Source organism: Erpetoichthys calabaricus, chromosome 1, assembly GCF_900747795.2.
Source record: "Erpetoichthys calabaricus chromosome 1, fErpCal1.3, whole genome shotgun sequence".
NCBI classification, from domain to species: Eukaryota; Metazoa; Chordata; class Cladistia; order Polypteriformes; family Polypteridae; genus Erpetoichthys; species Erpetoichthys calabaricus.
The window spans coordinates 243,897,272-243,916,174 of record NC_041394.2 but is presented as its reverse complement, the minus strand read 5'-3'; the positions used below and the strand labels follow the sequence as shown (position 1 = coordinate 243,916,174).

The following is an 18,903-nucleotide window of genomic DNA, read 5'->3' as shown; positions in this document are numbered from 1 at the left end:
ATGCTTAGACTTACAAGAATCAAAGCCAATATATAGCACAGTTCGTTGTGGGGGGGTTTTGTACAGGTCTAACGTTTTATTTATTATGAACATGTTCTACTTAAGTTTGCATATGCTGGGTTTATGTCCAAATGTCTGTTAATGGCGTTTTTGTCTGATAGCCAAGATTAAGCCAGTTCTCTGGCACTTTTAGTACTGGTCTTAAATCTTACTTGTACATTGTCCCAGTTAAACATATGTCCTGTTGATTTTGTATTTGTATAGATCTGTGATCGTGACTCCTTCCTTCTAACGGCGTTGCGATGTTCCTGTATGTGAGTTGCAATTCTTTTTGATGTTTGTCCTATGTATACCGCTGGGCAAGAACTGCATGGAATGCTATATGTCTTTGAGTATCCATTTGAAGTGAAACATAAAACACCACTGAAATTCAGACCAGTGGTCAGCCTAATAGGTGGACCAACTTACAACTTGTCAAAAAGACTTTTCCAGATACTCAAACATTTAACTTATGACTCGGAATATTCGGTGAACAGCGCCGAGTTGGCATTGCAACGCTTGAAAGATGTATCCATCACTGAAGATGAGGTCATGGTCTCATTCGATGTCGTGTCACTATATACTATGATTCCGATTCATCTTGCCACAGAAACACTATTAATGAGACTGAATAGTGACACCACTATAGAGACAAGAACTAAGCTATCCACTGAAGACTTAATGCACCTAATATCACTTTGCCAAAAAACTCACTTTCAATGGCAAATACTACATTCAAAAAGAAGGCATGCCAATGGGATCGCCGCTATTAGGACTCCTAGCGGAAAATCAACAGGACATACGTTTAACTGGGACAATGTACAAGTAGTAATAATAATAACAATTCATTACATTTATATAGCACTTTTCTCAGTACTCAAAGCGTATCCACACAGTATGATTTAAGGCCAGTACTAAAAGTGCCAGAGAACTGGCTGAATCTTGAATATCAGACAAAAACACCATTAACAGACATTTGGACATAAACCCAGAATGTTACGACCTGTATCCCCCTCCCCAACGAACACTTTAAGTAAATATATGTAATCTGGTTGTTGTTTGTCCACAGCCGTTCAATAATTTAAGTTGTTGTTTGTTATTTGGAAAACTTTTGATTTGGTAAATATATAGTGACAAGATCATCTTAGTGTGATCATTTATTGTATGCTATCCTTTTCTTTAAGCCTTGAAGCTGCAATGTAGAATGGTAACTTCAGAATATGCATATCACAGTTTAAATTGCAATATGTGTCAAAATAATTGCAATATTTTTTTTATCAAATCATGCAGCCCTAATATATTATCTTGATTCAATTACCATTTATTTCCTCAACAAGGAAATGTGTTTATTTTTAATATTGGTAATAAAAGAAGTCGGTTTTCATCTTTTTCTTAAAGAAATTTATCCACCCATTTTTGCTTTGTGTCCTACCCCCATATAACCTATCATCTATGGGGGGGGAGTGAAACCTTTAGATTCGTTAAAAATTTTGATCTCTTCTTTTCAACAAATCTCGATTGTCTATCATCCCCAGGTACTGAAAACATTGATATCTCGATGGTGTGTGTCTGTGTGTGTGCGTGTTTTTATGTCACAGTTTCTTGAGGATGGTCTAAAGCTAAAACAGCTGGAAGGAAAAATACCAAACTCGAAATATAAGCCTGTTATGAGATGAAAATATGCTGATTAGTTTTTGAGCCGAATTGTACAAGAGAAAGAGGTACTCTAGAGGAACCCTCAAATACTGCAATTCTGCAATTAATTTTGACTTCTTCTCTTCAATTGCTATCATAATGACCTTTTTTATGATCAGGAAGATCAGCATCACAGCGGTAAATAATTATTGAAATGTTATAGAATAGTTTGGGTAACTTGGTTCCTAGAGTGCTAAGCCTACTGATGCTCACGTCCAATTTTTAATTTTATGTTACTTACTCCATATAGATTATATTGATCGCTAAGAAAAACTTTTTATCTAATACTTTCATGCAAAATGTAGAGAAAAAAGTCTGATATAAAGTAATCGCGACTAATACTGTACAATAATATCAAATGATATGAAAAATGCCCATGGAAAAAAAAAAGCAAATCTCATGTTACTCATGTTCCATAACCCACATGTCAATTATCCAGTTGTATGCTCAAAATGTGCAAAACACATTCCTTTTTATGCTAAAATATTGTTATTAGATACATCTGAAATTATCAGCGCACACTATAGAAAAGAAAACACCTGAACTGAGACTGACTTTTAACCAGTGAATGAGGAGGGGAGGTAGAACTTCAATTCAAAAGCACAGAATAAAGTTTGGAAGAATTATGACTCTTCCTAGAGCGGGCCATTTGGCTAAACTTGAGCTATTATGGTAGAAGGGCCTTGGAAAGAGCGGTGATCAGGCACCCTATGGTCTCATTAACTGAGCTCCAGAGAGCCTTTGTAGAGATGGGAGAAACTTCCAGGACAATAACCATTTCTGTAGCACTCCAACAATCTGGGCTTTATGACAGAGTGGCAAGACAGAAGCCTCTCCTCAGTAAAAGAAACATGGAAGCCTGCTTGGAGTTTGCAAAAAGGAACATAGAGGACTCTCGGACTACAAGATACAAGATTCTATGGTTCAATGAAACCAACGTGGACGTCACGTCTGAGGGAATCCCTACACTGCTCATCACCTGCACTATACAACAAATACCATTCCAGTGGTGGTGACAGAATCATACTATGGGTTATCTTTCAGTGGCAGGAGCATTTTCACTTTGTAATTCCAGGGTATTCAGTGTTATAGCACAAGGCTGCAACATAGAAAAAATGTGATAAATACAATAAATGTAAACGGGGGTGGGGAGAAAAACTGAAAACACAATTAATTTGATGTGATATTTTTTTCTAAAAGAATTTTGTTATGTAAAAGAACTTTTTAAACTTTTGTGTCTATTTCTAAAACATTAAGAAAAAGTCAACATAATTATTCATATTTAAAATTATACTTTTTTAATATTCTCTCTATAGACACTAATTAGCTATATTAATGGCTTTTAAATTGTTTTAAATTTTTGTTTCAGCAAAATCAAGATCTCCAAATTCAGCTTAACACATTAACCCAGTCTGAAAATGATTTACTGGATGTTAATAAAAAACTGAGGCACACTCTTGATAGACTTAAAGAAGAAATCCGAAATGCACGAAGTCAAGCTGAAAAGGCACAACAGGAAGCAGAGAAGTATGTTCTTATTTTACAAATCATGCCATAAAGGTATTTTTAATTTCTTTTTCTCAAAAGTCCTGCCTGTCAAACTTAAAATAGTATACCATATTGTGTTTTAGAATAGCTGAACATTATTAACTATTGTGTATGAAGATTTTGAGATGTGAAATCCGTAATTTTGGATAAATGTTTCTTAGTTCAGTAACTGTGCATTGTTTTCTTTTGTCATATTTTTCAATGCACAAAAGAAAACACCTCAGTAAATGTGTTCACATATGTCACAAATACTCTGCCTGTATATTCACCAGTCAACATGATGAACGGTATTTCAAAGAATGCCCTTTTAGTAGGTTATTCTTAGCTGAATACCATTTTTCCTATAGCTCTTTAATTAGTGTAATGCCATTAGGTACATGGCTTTGTTTGTGGTAAAACATCAGCTTATGAAGGTCTTTGGATTGTTTCGGGAAAAACCTGTCTTGTAAATCAGATATACATTAAAATTTGACATAAGCAGCTTCAGTCGTGTTGTACTATATTCAGAAACTGAAGTCTGTACATTCAGTGCATTTTGCTCCAGCTGTGCACCTGCTAGAAGCAATTCTTATACTTGCTAAAGCTGAATATTAATTAACAAATTAAAGAAAATTAATATGAAGTAAAATACACAATAAAAATAAATTAATTTGTGGTTAATGTTAATCTGCTGTTTAAGTGAGCACAGAGCTTAAAGGAAAGATTTAGGTGTCTTTATTTTGCTTCATAAGAAGTCATATCGGACAGTAAGCTGTATTCAATGCCTTTTTGAACCAAAGCAAACCATGTGTAGATTAGGATTCATTCAAAACATTCTTCATGCCACTTCTGTGAATATGAATGCAATGTAATACAAGGTAAAAGGCTGTTGGTCAGATGAATTAGAATTGGTTCTTTAGTATTGTGTACCAAAAAAACTGCAAAGAAATTGCATTTCAAAAGACTTTTTTTTTTAATTCAGATTTTGATGCATTAGGTATTTCAGACATATTCCTATTGATTATCCTACGTTTTTTGACAACAGCACTATTTTTTTTTTTATCAAATGCTTCTTTACTTGTTAGCAGGGTTATCAGCTAATGAATACAGGTCAAATTCCATTACAACAAAATGCCAGGGACCTAAAAAATATTTTGTAGTAATGAAAATTTCATAGTAATGAGATTCTGTATTTGTCCTAACGTTTTGATTCTCATTTTGATTGAAGTTTATTTTGACTTCTGTGTTCATGATGAGGCTTTACGTTGGTCGTAATGATACATTAAATTAGAATATGGTAGCATTCTTATCATAAATTCCTATATGATTTATTTATGAAATGAAAGCAAAATATGTACAGTACATTTTAATGCAACAGGAAATAAGTAAAGATGACACTTTTTTGTCAACACTTCGCTATAGTGCTTTCTTTAACTTGCGTCTAGGCGTTTGCAATCATTTCAATAGCTTCTTTCATGTTAATTTTCATCTCCTAAGTTATGCTGACGAGAATTTTTCTCAGCTTTCCTTGCGATAATACACTTTCAGGGTGTGAATGATACTCAAATCCAATGTCTGAAGCACTGCCATGCAATTAGGTGGGAGGAACTCAACGTGAATATTATCTAAATGTGGAAACATGCTGTGGGCAACACAGTTCTCAATCAGAAGCAGAATCTTCCTTTTCGTCTTCATATCCTTGTCAAGTTGTCACAGCCAGTTTCCAAAAATGTCTTGAGTCATCCAATCTCGCTGGTTTGCTTTACACTCAAAGGGAAGGAATGTAACGTGCTTACAACAACAAGGATTGTTCGACTTGCCAATGATGAGAGGAATAACTTTGTGGCTGCCAGTTGAATTGCAGCAATGTAGAGCTGTCAACTTTTGTTTTGATTTTTTTTTTCTCCTTAGCATGGATCGCTTTTGAGTGCTAAAGTGCGATGCAGTAGCAGCTGGTAGAAGATTCCAGTTTCATAAGCATTGTAGATGTCTTCAGGTTCATAAGCCGAAATGATTTTCCTGATTTCACCTGTATGCCATTCATTTGCTTTTTCAATTGGAACTGCAGATTCTTCTCCACAGATTGCTTTGGCTGCAATTCTGAAACGATCCTGAAAGCAAATTAGCCAACCCCAGCTAGCAGTAAAATCTTCATGGCCCAAGGAGACAGACAGTGACTTTCCTTTTTCTTGAATGAATGGCCCACTAAGAGGAATGTTTCTTGAATGAGCATCACTGAACCACATAAAAACTGCTTTTTTGACGTCTTCAAATGCAGCAGTTTCCATACGTTTGCACTGAGGCCCAAGGTTTGCAACCTGAGATTTTTCTTCTATTTTTGTTCGGTCTTTCAAGAAAGTTGACCGTGTCGATGGCAAAATTCCAAATTCACTGGCAATGTCTTTTTTTCTTTTTGCTGAAATTGAGAGCCACAAACATTTCAAGTTTTTTTTTTTCTAATGTGAACTGTTGTCGTTTTTTCGTGTCTGCCATTTCTATAGTAGGGTAACAATGAGTTAAATTCCAATGGATGTTTTTCAAATGCTGACGAGCAAAAAAACAAACACAGCAAAAAACAGTACAAGGAAAGTTCGAAGAAAGAGAAAAATGTACAGTATTTCTGTTTGAAGATCATTGTGCACAACTGAGCTGCGACCACAGAACTAACTGCTCTGTGAATGATCCATTCTCTTGACTGCTCTGTGGATGATTCATTCAGGCATTTCAAGGTCTTTTAGGCACTTCGTTGTAATGAAAGTAACTGTCGATATATTTCTTAGTAACAAGATTTTTATAGACTTTGTCTTATGGGGAAACGGGACCGTAAAAATACTTTGTTGTAATTAAATTTTCATTGTAATGATATTTGTTGTAGTGGAATTTGACCTGTATTCAATTAGAAAAACTATAGTCATACACACTTGAATATAATTGCAGGATTTTGTAATAGTGATTCTAATAGAGAAATTTGAGATTCTCACAGTAAGATCTAGGCAAAGGGTTTCATAAAGTGGGAACATGCTTCAGGAAATGCATAACAAGTGTTTAGAATAGTTTGTACACTTTCATTAGATTATCTTGATTGTTTTGTAGGTTAACAGAGGTGATCAACATTGACAGGTAACCTGGGGTTTGAAATTATACATTTTGTGTCAACAGCAGAGTTTTTAAAAGAATAAAATACCCTGTCTTAAGTTGATATATTATGCAGGAAGGTAATCTAATTAAAATATTTACAAGATGATGTGTTTATACAGTATAAAGTAAAATATATTCCTAAAAAGAAAGCGTTTGCCATGTAAGGAAAGCTTGTGTGATTTATTTACATGTACAGTGGTGTGAAAAACTATTTGCCCCCTTCCTGATTTCTTATTCTTTTGCATGTTTGTCACACAAAATGTTTCTGATCATCAAACACATTTAACCATTAGTCAAATATAACACAAGTAAACACAAAATGCAGTTTTTAAATGATGGTTTTTATTATTTAGGGAGAAAAAAAAATCCAAACCTACATGGCCCTGTGTGAAAAAGTAATTGCCCCCTGAACCTAATAACTGGTTGGGCCACCCTTAGCAGCAATAACTGCAATCAAGCGTTTGCGATAACTTGCAATGAGTCTGTTACAGCGCTCTGGAGGAATTTTGGCCCACTCATCTTTGCAAAATTGTTGTAATTCAGCTTTATTTGAGGGTTTTCTAGCATGAACCGCCTTTTTAAGGTCATGCCATAGCATCTCAATTGGATTCAGGTCAGGACTTTGACTAGGCCACTCCAAAGTCTTCATTTTGTTTTTCTTCAGCCATTCAGAGGTGGATTTGCTGGTGTGTTTTGGGTCATTGTCCTGTTGCAGCACCCAAAATCGCTTCAGCTTGAGTTGACGAACAGATGGCCGGACATTCTCCTTCAGGATTTTTTGGTAGACAGTAGAATTCATGGTTCCATCTATCACAGCAAGCCTTCCAGGTCCTGAAGCAGCAAAACAACCCCAGACCATCACACTACCACCACCATATTTTACTGTTGGTATGATGTTCTTTTTCTGAAATGCTGTGTTCCTTTTACGCCAGATGTAACGGGACATTTGCCTTCCAAAAAGTTCAACTTTTGACTCATCAGTCCACAAGGTATTTTCCCAAAAGTCTTGGCAATCATTGAGATGTTTCTTAGCAAAATTGAGACGAGCCCTAATGTTCTTTTTGCTTAACAGTGGTTTGCGTCTTGGAAATCTGCCATGTAGGCCGTTTTTGCCTAGTCTCTTTCTTATGGTGGAGTCGTGAACACTGACCTTAATTGAGGCAAGTGAGGCCTGCAGTTCTTTAGACGTTGTCCTGGGGTCTTTTGTGACCTCTCGGATGAGTCATCTCTGCGCTCTTGGGGTAATTTTGGTCGGCCGGCCACTCCTGGGAAGGTTCACCACTGTTCCATGTTTTTGCCATTTGTGGATAATGGCTCTCACTGTGGTTCGCTGGAGTCCCAAAGCTTTAGAAATGGCTTTATAACCTTTACCAGACTGATAGATCTCAATTACTTCTGTTCTCATTTGTTCCTGAATTTCTTTGGATCTTGGCATGATGTCTAGCTTTTGAGGTGCTTTTGGTCTACTTCTCTGTGTCAGGCAGCTCCTATTTAAGTGATTTCTTGATTGAAACAGGTGTGGCAGTAATCAGGCCTGGGGGTGGCTACGGAAATTGAACTCAGGTGTGATACACCAGTTAGGTTATTTTTTAACAAGGGGGCAATTACTTTTTCACACAGGGCCATGTAGGTTTGGATTTTTTTTCTCCCTAAATAATAAACACCATCATTTAGAAACTGCATTTTGTGTTTACTTGTGTTATATTTGACTAATGGTTAAATGTGTTTGATGATCAGAAACATTTTGTGTGACAAACATGCAAAAGAATAAGAAATCAGGAAGGGGGCAAATAGTTTTTCACACCACTGTATATTAATTTGTGTACACTGTTTCCACATTTCACTATGTTATACAATAAAGGATTTTAAAAAAAAAAAACTCCTCTGTTAATGGGTATACAAAGATCTACTGTACTTAAATGATTAATCATTTTCACATCAACTATTAATGTATCGATACATATATCCATATACGTAGCATTCGGTGAGACAATGTTATAGTATTTTTGTTTTGTTTTTTTTTCTTTTTTTGGCTCATAGGACCAGAAAAAAAACAGGCAATATGTAATTAACCATTTTTGTATATACAATAAATAGAATATGCAATATATTGTATTTACTGAAGGAAGGCCATTTTACCAAGTTAAAGTTTAACATACTGTGTCTTCTACAAGTATCTGTCTATTCACATAAGTAACCCTTTAATGATGATCTTCTGACTTATCCTGCAAACATTAATTTGATTTCATTTCTAACAATATCAAACATTTTTGTAGTACTTAGAAACCAGAATTGCTTGCTTACACAAGTGTTTTAAGGTTTTAGCTTTTTAATATGTTGATATTTTCCTGTTTTTATGAAGATTACTTGAAGAGCAGCGTATTGAATGGTTAGAAGAGAAACACAAGCTACAGGACCAAATTTCAGAGCTGGATGAGAAACAGGATCAGTTTAAAGAGAAACTTCAACGAGCAGCAATTGCTCAGAAAAAGGTACATTAAAGTAGTCAGGTGCAAATATCAAGTATTAAGAATCTATTATTTTAAGAATTAATTGTACTTAAAATGTAATACTTGATTGTAAATTGTTTAAATCATTTTACCTTTTAAGGAGTTAATAGTTATTTTGAAATGTGTTTTGATAATATACTTTAAGTACACCTAGTGGTTCATCCCACTTTTGCTTTCAAAACAGCCTCCCCTTGTGTGTTAATTTTGTACCTCATAGGTTATATATTAGCTGGTTGGTGATATCTGTTCCAGATTTCTTGGTTTGTCAGATTTCATAGATGCTTAATTGGTTATAGATCTGCTGACTTGGGGGCATCTGAAGGAAATTACTGTTATATTCCATTCCAGGACTTCTCTTAAATTATGACATGTAGCATTAAACAGCTTAAAACCCAATTTACAATTTGCTTCCTTGAAAGTATATACCAGATTCCTTTTTTATATTTTGTTACATTCAATTGTGGATCTAAAACTATCAAAGAACTTAATGTATGTCTAAAAAATGCTTCCAGTACCATTACACCACCCCAAAGGCTACATTGTTGATTATTGGCAACTTATATAATTTTTCTTATATTCTGGACCTCCTGTAAGCATGATGAGCAAGAAAAGAGGATTCATCATACCAGCTATGCTTTTACAACTCTTCCAGTGTCCAGCAATTGTACTATTTAGCACAATGTGATTGCAGGTCTTGTTTTTGATTAATAGGTATAAAGAGTTATGTATTGCAAAATGCCCCTTCCTGTACCATTGTTATATTATACTTGGGCCTTAGTAATACCTTGTATCATGAGGAAATACCAATTACCTGATTCCAAAAACTGTCTGATAAATAAGCAAAGAATGCATTCCGATAAAGTCTGAATAAAGAGCTTTTCTAAAACTATGTTACTGAAGAAGATACTTGACAAAATTGCTTTTAATCTGTGTCTTGACTTGAATACATTTTTTGAATAATCTGAGTCAAGAAAGGTACTTCCAGTAATTCCATCCACATACCCACCCATTCTCCTAACACTAGAACAGACCTTACTAGAATACCACTGATTGATGAGTCTAATTGCACACCATTTTTGCATTTTTTTTTGGGCTGTACTGATATAGCACTAGTGTTCTTTTGCTAAACTAAAGCTGAGCATCTGACATAATTTTGCTTGCTCTACATAAGCATAAGGGTATCATCATTAATTGGGTAAACATCGAATTTAAAGAATATTTATGGATGATTTCATACTTCTGTAAATTAAACACAAAAAAAACTACCTCTCATTAAATACTTTGCTATAATACAGTAGCATTCTCAAACATGTTTAATGCAATTCCGGATTATGCAGGCCCTAAAAACTGTCCTACCAGCACAGGATTCTATAGAGTCCATCATAGAGCCCACTGATGCACACACCCATTTCCATATGACACTAGAGACAATTGTAGAGTAGCCAGTTAATTTAACAAACATGTGTTTGGAGTTGTAGTAGGAAATCTGCAGTACCCAGAAGAAAAAAAGATCATGAAAGTGCATGAGCAAACTCTACACAAACAGTGGTCAAGCATGGGATTTGAATCCAGGATGCTGTATTTGTGAAGCAGCAGTGAGCAGTTACCATACTGCTCTTAAATATAGTAATGCTGAACGAAAATAACATTTTTTATGAAAGTTAGTTACACTGCTTTATTTTTCAACTATTCTGATTTCATCTACTACAGTATATGTTAAATCATAATGCAGTACAAAAAGTTCAAAATAAGTTTATACTTAAACTATTGTTATTAATACATACAAACAGATACAGAGCTTGTCCGTGAATGTTAAAATGTATGGTGCACAGTATTAATTAATTACTTTTATTTATATTCCTAAACATTGTCAAACCTGTATAATCCAGTTCTGGGTTGCAGAGAGCAGGAAAGAATCCAACACAGAGCACCAGTTCATTGTAGGGCCAGTCTGCACATATTTGAGGATGCATCAAGAAAGCAGAAATACTCAGAGAAAACTCATACAGACATGGGAAGACTCCACAGGGATAAATCTTCAAGACTGCTCTTGTGCAATCTTGACAGAATGCCACTTTTAGCTCTGCTGTTGCTGACCCATACAGAATGAAACTTCAAATTTACTCTCTGCCACTTACTGGACATTTCACTGTCTATATACTGTAACTGTAAACAAGTTAAAGTTTTTTGAAAAATATTTACAATAAGAGATGTTCTTGAAATAAACTGTGCTTTTATAATGGTATTTATAATGGTATGATACTGACCTCATACATTGATCTTAATGGATCTTGTATCTACTACTATTAAAAAGGAAAAGGCTCCAGCACAGGCCTTTATATTTAAAGATAATCTACCTGAATGTCAACTGTCAAACTTTCATTCTTGAGAAATGGAAGAAAAAAAAGCAATGCACCACAGAAAATTAATAATTTACTGTAGATGTGCACTTAAGTTTGTCTGCAAATCTAAGTTGTTTTGGTTCTTCAAGTGTAATATTCACACATGTCCTGTAGACATCTTCTTCTTTCGGCTGCTCCCATTAGATAGATAGATACATAGATAGATACTGACTGACTTTCTTTCTTTCTTTCTTTCTTCTGTTACACCTATCACTTGCATGTCCTCTCTCACCACATCCATAAATCTTCTCTTATGCCTTCCTCTTTTCCTCTTGCCTGGCAGCTCTATCTTTAACATCCTTTTTCCAATATACCCAGCATCTCTGCTCTGCACATGTCCAAACCAACGCAATCTTGCCTCTCTGACTTTGTCTCCCAATTGTCCAACCTTATCTGACCCTCTAATGTACTTGTTTCTAATCCTGTCCATCCTCGTCACACCCAGTCCAAATCTTAGCATCTTTAACTCTGCTACCTCCAGCTCTGTCTCCTGCTTTCTGGTCAGGGCCACAGTCTCCAATCCATATAACATAGCTGGTCTTACTACTGTCCTGTAGACCCTCCCTTTCACTCTTGCTTATACCTGTCTATCACAAATTATTCCTGACACTCTCCTCCACCCATTCCACCCTGCCTGCACTCTCTTTTTCACCTCTCTTCCACAATCTCCATTACTCTGTACTGTTGATCCCAGGTATTTGAACTCATTCACCTTTGCCAACTCTACTCTCTGCGTCCTCACCATTCATATGACCTCCCTCTCATTCTGTCTTGTTCCTACTGACCTTCATTCCTCTCCTCTCTAGAGTATATCTCCACCTCTCCAGGGTCTCCTCAACCTATTCACATCTATACTAACATTTGTACTGGCTATTAGATTACAATATGCACACATCAAATTTTTTATCATGTTAGTATGAGATTTCATTCCTCTATCCCTATATCAGAGCTACCCACAGTTATCTATTCAGTGTGTGTGTTTTTTCTTTTTTTAAAACAACTATCAAGGTTTAAAAACACACTTTAAGTCTGGAGTCAAAAATAATTCAATTTGATATTTAAAACAAAAAGTAGAATACAGGCTTGACCCCATTGAATGCCTGTTAAGATGAAGAAAGTAGTGGTTGTGGTGTAATGTACACATTAAATTGTTTTCCAGTTAGGTAAGAAAGTTAATATTTTTTTATTAGTCTTTTATGTTAACCTATCTGTTTTTGAGAATTCACAAAAATGATCAAATATTTTTTGCATCAGCATTTCTTTTAGTTTAGTTTTGATATACTCCCTTTTCTTGTTGTAGAGGAAATCACTTTATGAAAATAAATTAAAAAGATTACAAGATAAAATCCAGTTATTAGAAGCAAAGAACGAGGAATTAGAATTGGAGAAGAGCACCTTAAATAAGTAAGTGAAATGTGTTCCTTTATTCCTTTATGCATGTTCTTTAGGCCAGTGCCTCAAAATATCATTTCTAAAAAAAAAAAAAACAAAGAAAATGTTTAATGCATATTTGTTATTGTATAAAACTACATAATAACTACTCAATTTCATAAAAAATTCAATTTTCTTGAAAATGACCCAGAAGTTGACTTCTTGTTTTTAGCTTTACCCTGTTTTCTCTGAATGTGCCCTTACACTACAGTACATCACCATTCACTTTTTAGCATGACTAAGCTCTTGTTTGATTTAATCAGTAGTTCAGTTTAGTGTCTTGTGGCCCTTGTCATTTAAACTTCAAATATTTGCCGAATCATTCATACATGAGGTGACTGAAAAGACACCTGCTGAATTGAAATATTTGATAGTTCCAAACTATGCTACCTTTGGGTTATAGCATTAGATTTTATTCAACTTTTCAAATGAGTAAGCTAGATCCTAGCATGTCCCAGAATGTGTGTTTAATTGGCCCATTACCAGTTCCTCAATACTTAGCCTTACTGCATTTGAACCCATTTTGCTCCATACATTTGTTTGTAATGGACTTTAACGTCCCCTAGGAATACCCTACTGGGCGAACCGGGTTCAAAGAGGGCTATTTTTATAGCCTCTTGTTTGACTTCTTTCTGTAACATATAATATGTTAATCATATCTCAGTTGTTTCCATTTTCAAATATTAACACTGGTATTTGTATTGTTAAAAAGTAATTTAAATCTGACGATTTTATTTCTTTCTTTCAGGCAGTATACTCAAAGTGAGGATTATTTACGACTTCAGAAGAAACTTAAAGAAATGCAACGCAGACATAATGAATTTCGACGACTTATAATGGTTCCTCATTTAACATCTGCAGGCATAAACAGTTCACATAGTTTTCTTTTAAATACCTTTGATATGACGGCCCCAGTTTTACAGGTAATTTTTATTAAGTTTGTTGTTCAACAAAACTTACTTAAAAGTAATGCTGTCCACTAAATACTCAATACTTACAGCAACCACAACCTAATATTATTGGTATGCAAAAAGATATGTTTTTTTGTTTTGTTTTATGTTTAGAATTTTCTTTACTATCTACTAATGTTTCTTTGTGTGGCTATATTTTATAAATGTATTATAATAAAAATGTTTAATAATAATGTTGAATGAAACCAAAAACGGAAACCTATAATTTAACAAAAATTGAAAAAATTTAAAATTTGGTGCAATGTGGTCATTACATAAATGCTGAATCATTAATATTTTTCCCCACCCTAGCACTCTTTGATTTTGATTGACGTCTGCCCTTTAATTATCATTTTCTCAATGTCTGACTTCCTTTACTATACTGGGCTGACTTTCATAAAGCATGATTTGGGTATAAATTTTTCATGGACTGCCTAGTCATGCTTACCATGTTCATAGATACAGCCTTAATTCTTTCAAGTACATTAGTCTCCATGGCAAACAGCTTTTTTATATTTTGCAAGAAAAGAATATACATTGATCTAGACCTGAACAAGTAAATAATTTCACAGCGAAACCTGTTGTCAGTTTGAATATGTTTAAGTAGCTCTATGAATTGTCTGTTCTTTTAATGCTTGCTATCTTCTTAGCCAAATGTGAAAATTTGAGCAAAATTGTCCAGTACTAAGTGAGCTTCCAGCTAGTAGAATAGGTTATATTTTCCTTTTTTTCTCCATTATTATCACCTCACTGATACAGTAGATTCAGACATTGTTAATGCAGCTGATAGAGACTTGTGCAAATTAATTAACAAACAAATGTTTAACTTTTATAATGCTTCTGAAATTATAACATTTGTGCTTATTTTCCTGTTAAGGATATCTTTCTTCAATAAGTTCTTTGGTAATTTCTTCTATTGTTTTTATTTCAAGCAAGTTATACAATGACACATATTGTGCTTTCAGCATAATTATACACATACATTCACTGTAACAATGAAAAAAAAATACTTATGAAGTGTTTTACTTATTTTAATGTTTAGGATGAACAGCAGCAGATGGAGCTACTTAATTTAAGGAAAAGATTGGAAGACCTAGAAACTTTACAGCAGAGACAGCTAGAAGAGCTTGGAGCTTCTGTGGAATAAGACTCAACAAAGTATATCTGTGAGCTGGGACTACTGTTGTTTATAAATTAGGGCTATTTTTTTGAATACATGTAATTTATTTTTTGATTAAAAATATCAATTTTTATACATAACTCAACAACAAAATCAACTAAGTGTCCGTATTAGGACATAATCATTCCATACTAGACCATTTTTACTCCAGGTTTTTATTTAAATTAATCTTTAATTCTTTTGTTGGCATTCATATTCATATTACCTGGATGCAGGTAAATTTTGTATGGCAAAAAAATCACTGTTTAACTATCAGGAACATGTCTAAGATTTAAAATTAAAATAATTATCTGTTGCTTACCCACATCATGCAATACTAAAAAAAAAAGGAATTAATACATTATGCTAAAATAATAATATTGCTAATATCATGTGTTGTCAAAGTATTTTAACTAATATTTATTATTATTTTTAGTATCTCTGTATTTTTTTTATTTTTGTCCCATGTTTCCCCAATACAGTTGTTGAAAAGAAATCTAGAATGAGATAATGAGCAAGTGCCTTAACAATTCATATGAATTTCTAAAGCCCATTGCATTGTTGGTGCAACACAGATATCAAATAATGACATCCATACAAGTTACAAAATGTGTCAGTTAATATAATAAATGTATCTTTGATCAATAATGTACATTTTTACAGATTAGAACTTGCTTTACATCGCCAGGTGGTATAGTTGCTAGAAATTTGTTTATCAGCATTACCTTTTTGAAATGAAACCCCATACAAATTGGAAAAATGTAATTTCATACATAAAACCTCCTATGTACTTAGCTGGAAACCCCAGTGAGTTACAGGTTAAATTTTAAGGTTATGCCGGACATTAATTATTTCAATTAAATGTCAGTTAAGAATTTCCATTACATTTCGTTTTGGCTTTGCACTGTAAACAGACTCATTCAATAGCAGCTTAATATAAAGAATGAATCAATAAGATGCTACTTTTGATAGTTCAGATCCCTCTTAGGCCAGTGTTTTTCCAATTGGTTGAGCTTTTGATATGATGCCTGCCATTCTGAGCAGAGACACAAATACTTGACAAAGTAATGAATGAAAATTAATTTCAAGAATAAACCCAATGAAATACACATACACACATCAATAGGTGTACAGGAACAGTAAACAGCACAGAGATTAAAATTGTGCCAAAGATTAGAAGCAGATATCTTTTTTTTTTCTTGATGTAGTCAAAGAATTTAATCCCTAACCTGACCATTAGGATGAAAGTTTTAGGAAGAAATCTGCAATGAATGGAGAAGTGGGGTCTGTCTAGTAGGGATTTAGGATAGTAATAAGATTGGCATCAGTAAATAATGTATTAGATAACTTATGGGTGTGTATGAGACCAGCTGCTATTTTAAGATTTTTATGTTCTGACATTTGTATGTGTACTTATAATGTCAAGTGCTTAATGATAAATTTGTTTGAATCTGAATAACAAATCATTGTTCTGTAATATTTACATCGAGGGGTGCTATCTAAAATGAACAATTTTGGGATTCAGTGTTTTTTATTTATTTTTAACTATTGCTAAAAGTGTATTTTTAATAGCAAGTTTACTTTTTCAAATCTCTTTATAAAACTCTCCACATTACTCGGCACAGTTGTTCATTTCCTTTGTTTCCTTTTATATTAACCAGTCATCAGTTAATAAAGAGGAACTACCAACCCACCTGCAAACTTGCTTCCATGTAACCCTGTGTACATGCATCAAGAAAGTATCTGTGTTGTTAAAATATTATGGAATGAAATGAGTGAGGCGGGATGGATCGCAAGGCATATAGATGAAGCTCTCAGAAAACTTCATTCTTCGATGAATGAAAGCACTAATAAGCCATATAACTAAATGCCAATTTTTATTATCTGTTACGCTTGGCTTCTAATGAAACTGGTTTTAATGAAAACCTACAGCTACTTTGAACCTCCAGGATGGTAGTTGACTACCCCTGCATTAAAGGATATTTATTTTAGTTTAGAGTTGTTTAACTTGGGGATTTACTGGAAGGCTGAATGCCTTATATTTGGGTTAACTCATAGACCAGCCTCTGTCAATGATAGACCTCGATTTATGACATGATCTATTATGTTCTATTTTATCTCATCAGACACAGTAGCTTGTGTTCTTCCTCTATGATCAATACCACCATCCATTCAGTCTGCATTCCTTCATCTCTTCTATCATCTATCCATTTGTCTGTATCCAAATTGCACAAAATCTTTCCAAAAATGCTTACTTTTTAAAGATGGATATGGAATTGAAAATCCTGGATAGGTTTACAAATAAGATGGGAAGTGTTGTGTTCAATTTACATGGCTTTAATTACTTTATCTCCATAACCTTTATCAAAAGCTTTTCTGTGAACTTTAAATGACTTCAAATATATGTGCACCTTAGCAACTTGCTGTTTGAATTTTCCTGTTTTGAAATTTTGTATCATCTGTTTTGAAACAGAGCAAGCAAGTATTTGCAAATTAGGCTGTTAAAATACAGTTTAGCTGGAAGTGAGTGAGAAGTGAATTAAAGAATTTTGAAAACCGTTCACCAAAAAGCATTTTGTGTCTAATCAAAGAAAAATATAATTCATGTGTTAGAAGTGTGAAGAGCTTTGAAAATGTGAACTTGGTATTAGCAGTTGTAAAAATACACAAGGTTTAGTAAACTGGCTAAAATGTATGTTAACTTTATGCCTGAAGTAATATACTTAATGAAAAAGAGAATATGCTTTTAGATACTACATTAAGAAATAAAACCAAGGACCACCCAGTTAGGTGACTCTTTTTAGTAATAATGTGTACATTTATAAAAATTACATAAAAGGAGATGGCTTACTGTTTGAAGGTGATCGGTACTTCTCTTATTTCATATTTTTCTTTTTTGTGTGAGCTCCAGTTTTTACTACCCAAGTTTGTGTACTGTCTGTTCAGTTTGTTGCCTATTCTAACTTTGCTAAATTGGTAACCGTTTGGTTTCTTCTGTTACCTCAACATCTTTCTTTGAGTATTGAATTCTAAAAATTTCTTATTGTTGTCCTACTTCTCTTCACTGATACTTTTGACACCTTGGATAGATGCTGGTAGTCTTCTTTTTCCACTAATGCAGTCCTCCATTATAAGTCCCCTTTGGTGTGTAAAGTTGTTCTCTTGGCCTACTTAATAATTATCATGCTCTGTTAATGCAGTATGTATTAAGAAAACAAATGCATTTCACATGCAAGCATATACGGTTCCTTAGAATCATAGGCCTTTCAATATCAATTTATTGAAGGGGTGTTGATGTGCATTTATTGTGCATTATTAGAACTCGTTGTCCAAACTCTATCGTACTATATTAATAACCTATTATAAAGATGTGAATAAGAATTTGTGATCAATCACTAGTGCCTCTGTATTCTTCCAATATTTGAATGTCAAACTCTGTCATGTGATTGTGCTGGCTCTTTTGTGCTGTATTCTCTTTCAGATGGTTAACTTTCCATTTTAGTCTTTTAAGGATGTTGACTTCCTTGTTTTTGTGTCCATGGTCATGTCTATAATATTGTGAATTTTTTAGAGATAAACCTCATGATGAAAGGCAATATATAAAGATGAATTTTAAGGTCTTATTTCACTTATTTGAAAGGCAACGTGGTGAGAAAAAGAAAGTAAGGATTTAAACCTAAGTAGCCTTTTTCACTAAAAATTGTTTTTTGTGTTTAACCATTTACCTTTAAACTATTGGTAGCTAGTCTTATTTTCACTATTACTACAATACAAATGTTTATGTAAATATAAAAGTAATGGCTGTCTTCCAGTTTAGTCTGTAAGGCTGTTGTGCCTTCACTGACATTCATTTGTCCACTTCTCAGTTTACATCTTCAGGACTTTGAAATGGCCACTATTTTTTTAACTTGTGTTTTTATACATTTGTTTATTTTGGTTTCTATAATTTATAGATCACATTTATAAATAAAACAATTTTTATTTAATTATGTTTTGTATAACATTCTGATGCTATCATTTATATAAAATTAAATTATTTATTTTAAATTAAA

General features: G+C 33.8%; 1 protein-coding gene across 1 annotated transcript in view; it reads left to right on the top strand.

Annotated features, from left to right (window-relative positions):
* Positions 1-18,903, top strand: part of cep83 (centrosomal protein 83) — a 60,334-nt gene extending 41,431 nt beyond the window's left edge. Inside the window, exons 12-16 of the mRNA XM_051931250.1 lie at positions 3,104-3,261; positions 8,762-8,891; positions 12,612-12,715; positions 13,491-13,665; positions 14,735-18,903. Of these exons, the coding sequence (XP_051787210.1) occupies positions 3,104-3,261; positions 8,762-8,891; positions 12,612-12,715; positions 13,491-13,665; positions 14,735-14,839 (672 nt within the window). The 3' untranslated portion in view covers positions 14,840-18,903. The remainder of the gene's footprint in view (positions 1-3,103; positions 3,262-8,761; positions 8,892-12,611; positions 12,716-13,490; positions 13,666-14,734) is intronic.